We start from the raw sequence: 1,806 nt of genomic DNA, 5'->3' as shown, positions 1-1,806 counted from the left end.
TATATATATATACGTGTTCTTTTTTTGAAAGTCTGATATAATGTGTGCAATGTGAAAACAGAAAACCTTTGAGAAGGTGTTCTGGTGTTCAGGGAGTGTACGTGACTAAAAACATACCACCATAACATTAGTAATGTGCACTCACTAAAAGAGTTCAAGACTTTAATCTGCTTTCTGTTCAAAAATAACCACTTGGTGAATTCAAAGTTGGTGTGTCACAAAGCTTTGTGTCTGTGTCTGCAGTATGATAGCTTAAAATATAGACAGGCGGACTGGTGGAGCAACACTGTTGTTTTATTATTGCACAAATGCATAAAATAACTCCCTTTTCAGTCCCATATTTGTGGTTGTTAAAAGTAGGAATTTACATGAAAATTAGAAAAGAACAAGACATTGTTACCTTCAAACAAAGCAGAATGCAGGGGATAAAAGGTAACATTGATTAAATCATCCTGATATGGTATTAGTATCCTAATATGTTAAAACATCAACCAACATTACCTTGTTATTATGGCATTACTTTAAAGTAACTATATACACGGATCTTACTGCTGTTATTGCTAGCAGGTGATCACATGGTTACTTATATATTACTGACTAATTTTGCCTCATAAGCAAATGTTTGCTGCCACATTATTAGCCCCAGATTCTGGCCTCTTAGTCTTTTACATATATTTCAGCTTAATATTATTCAGGTATAGCCATTTTTTAAGACATATTACTTGGTTATTAGTTGCATATTGCTTTGGTAATTAAGTAATAATAACTTATTTTTCCACTATTACCTTCTTATTTCAACCTTATGACCACATTATTACTTAGCAGGAAACTAAAGTACTGTCTACAAAGTATTCAAAAAAATAGACAAAAGACAAAAGTGGTCTTTGTCTTATGCTATACTTTTAAAAATATATATATAAATCTTCTTACAGTATCGATTATACGTGGTTTACTAAAAGCACTTCATACATGTGGTTTATGTTTATGTACTAAAATATATACAGTATTGTGCTTCTTGTCCTCAAGAGAGCAGTATTGATTCACGATGTAGTCTGAAAATTACCTCTTCTTTCTGTTTAATGGCTTCATATGGTGATTTCAGAGCAAGACTGCTACTCTCTATCTACAGTTTTTTAGCGTAAGGTTTGTAAGTTTACTATACTACAGTAATACAAGATTGAATTAAAATAGAAACTCTTCAATAGAAACTCTCCAATGTGAACAATTTCCAGTAATGTTGGAAGCACAAGTAAAATGACAAACAAAGATGAGAAATTTATGTCAGATTCCCTTGCACCAGTTTAATGTGTGTATCTTGTTGGCCATTCTCTAAGCTATATTCTGTTCTCAGGCCTCATCTTGTTGTGAATCCCTCTCTACTTCAACACGTATTTCCTCATAACCTCTAGATCTGAACCCTGACATCCTCCTCCTCCTCTTGAATAGGACCACTGCCACTATGACCACAATCAGCATTATACCCATCACCCCAAAAACTACACCTGCCTTTTTTCCATTAGACATTTGATTGACTTCAGGATTAAGGCCACGAACAATTTCCTGGATTTCTTCTGGTTTGGCAAGTTTCCACTTCTTGGTCTGGCCCACTCTCACCCAGCTGTTTTCTCCTTCAGTCATTACCATCACTGTGTTGGTGGCTTGCATGCTGATAAGTGGAGGTTTGGTGAACGGAGGCAGATGGATGGGTTTCAGCTCTCCACCTGTGAACAGTCCAGACTGAACACAGTAGAGGATTTCACAGCCATCACTGATTGCAGCAAGGTGCTGACTGAACTTGGGAGGGCA

General features: G+C 35.9%; 1 protein-coding gene across 1 annotated transcript in view; it reads right to left on the bottom strand.

Moving 5' to 3' along the window:
- Positions 1 to 1,347: 1,347 nt before the first annotated feature.
- The window catches only part of LOC102192746 (macrophage-expressed gene 1 protein-like), a 4,226-nt gene continuing 3,767 nt past the window's right edge, over positions 1,348 to 1,806 (bottom strand). The window contains exon 4 of the mRNA XM_013914011.1: positions 1,348 to 1,721. Within this exon, the coding sequence (XP_013769465.1) occupies positions 1,348 to 1,721 (374 nt within the window). The remainder of the gene's footprint in view (positions 1,722 to 1,806) is intronic.

Source organism: Pundamilia nyererei, unplaced genomic scaffold (genome assembly GCF_000239375.1).
Source record: "Pundamilia nyererei isolate P.nyererei 1_Seehausen unplaced genomic scaffold, PunNye1.0 scaffold00006, whole genome shotgun sequence".
Lineage (NCBI taxonomy): Eukaryota > Metazoa > Chordata > Actinopteri > Cichliformes > Cichlidae > Pundamilia > Pundamilia nyererei.
Note: the sequence above shows the minus strand (reverse complement) of the source record. Positions and strands in the feature narration are given on the sequence as shown.